This window comes from Malania oleifera, chromosome 13 (genome assembly GCF_029873635.1).
Source record: "Malania oleifera isolate guangnan ecotype guangnan chromosome 13, ASM2987363v1, whole genome shotgun sequence".
Taxonomy (NCBI): Eukaryota; Viridiplantae; Streptophyta; class Magnoliopsida; order Santalales; family Ximeniaceae; genus Malania; species Malania oleifera.
Window position 1 is genome coordinate 21,284,516 of NC_080429.1, and position 1,890 is coordinate 21,286,405.

The window sequence follows — 1,890 nt, forward strand, 5'->3', positions numbered from 1 at the left end:
TATTTTTAGATTTGTTAAGAAGATGTAAGTCTTTTAAAGGTTCAAATTTTGGATATTTAAATCCAACGGTCTTACTATAGTAAATCCGCCCATGTTATCAGATTTTGGGAAGAAAAAAAAAACCTATTAAAAAAAGAAAACGAGGAGTAAAGTAATAGGCCATCATCATTAAATTTTCCACCCGGCAATATCAAAACACACTCCAACCGTATAAACTGTAAACACCCAATACACCCAACCAGACGCAGCCGCGTGGCCCGACAGTTACTATTTTGAATTTTCAAGCCCCCGCGGTCCGTTGCAACCTCCCCTACTTCAATAAATACTTGTTTTCCCCCTCCACCGAAAAAAGCTTCCTACAAGTTTATGAACAGAGCATAACCGGCGACAGTTTCCGACGATCAACAAATTCCATCGCTACTTTGAAATTGAATTCAACCGCTTCCTCCACTCCTTCTGCGTTCCCTCGCGACGAAATGGCTCCGAATACGACGTCTTTCTCCGCCCGCTTCGGCCAATCATTTGCCCCCGCCGCCCTCCGCTCCTACCTCGCCGAGTTCATCTCCACTTTCCTCTTCGTTCTCGCCGTCGTCGGCTCCTCTATGGCTTCCAGTGAGTCTCTAACTTCCAATTTTCTTTTTAAAAAAAAAATTGGATGATTTGTTGGTTTAGTAAAAATGGATTGATTGATTTGCTTATTTAATTAATTGGCAGGGAAAATAACGCCGGACGCAACGTCAGATCCGTCGAGCCTGGTGGCAGTCGCGGTGGCCGCCGCCTTCGCACTGTCTTCGACGGTGTACATCGCGGCAAATGTCTCTGGCGGTCACGTGAACCCAGCCGTCACCTTTGGGATGGCCATCGGTGGCCACATTAGCATTCCAACCGCCATCTTTTACTGGGCTTCTCAGATGCTGGGCTCAGTTGTGGCTTGCCTTTTACTCAGAGTCATCACCGTCGGCCAGGTAACTTCTCACAAACCATTACATTTAAATTGATCATCATTAAATTATGATTACATAATAAGAGAAAACAGGCTTCACAAATCCAACAAAACATCCAAAATGAATTTATGGGTTTGGCTTTCCATTATATAATGAATGATTTTGTTTGATTCCTAATCGTGAAATACGAATATTTCGCAGGATGTTCCGAATCATGCAATCGCGGTGGATATGACGGGTTTCGGAGCATCCATATTAGAGGGTGTGCTCACATTTGGTTTGGTCTACACCGTGTACGCTGCGGGCGACCCGAGGCGGGGTGCGTTGGGGGCCATTGGGCCTTTGGCGATCGGGCTCATGGCAGGGGCCAATGTGTTGGCAGCCGGGCCGTTCACGGGCGGGTCAATGAACCCGGCATGCTCATTCGGGGCCGCGCTGGTTGCGGGTCGGTTCAAGAACCAGGCAGTATATTGGGTCGGACCCTTGATTGGGGCGGCGGTTGCTGCGCTTCTATATGACAATGTGGTGTACCCGGCCCAGGCTCCGGAGTCGATCAGGGGTATTGCGGATGGAGTTTAATTAATTAGGCGTATAGATTCAGAAAACCATACATGATAATTGCCTCCTCGCTTTTTTTTTTTTTTTTGTTCTTCTTCTTTCGTAACTTAATTAATTTTATTGCAGATGTACTTAGGATAATGTAGTTAAAGTAATTGTATAGTGACGAATGCTTGTGTTAATTCAAGAAACAGGTTAAGCATAGAATATGGATATTGGGATGATTTTTTTTTTTTTTCATTTCATTTCATATATATATATATATATATATATATATATATCACACATATTTTTAAACTAACTAATTAATTAATTAAATTTTTGAATAGTAAATTTATAATATTTATTTAGAAATTGAAATTAAAAATAGTGTTTGGAAGAACACTAA

The 1,890-nt window shown here is 42.6% G+C and overlaps 1 protein-coding gene across 1 annotated transcript; it reads left to right on the forward strand.

Annotated features, from left to right (window-relative positions):
* Positions 1 to 453: 453 nt before the first annotated feature.
* LOC131146431 (probable aquaporin TIP5-1) lies at positions 454 to 1,523 on the forward strand. The gene is made up of 3 exons (XM_058096040.1): positions 454 to 612; positions 715 to 965; positions 1,146 to 1,523. The coding sequence occupies exons 1-3, from the start codon at positions 477 to 479 to the stop codon at positions 1,521 to 1,523; spliced, it is 765 nt and encodes a 254-aa protein (XP_057952023.1). The 5' UTR covers positions 454 to 476.
* Positions 1,524 to 1,890: the final 367 nt, after the last annotated feature.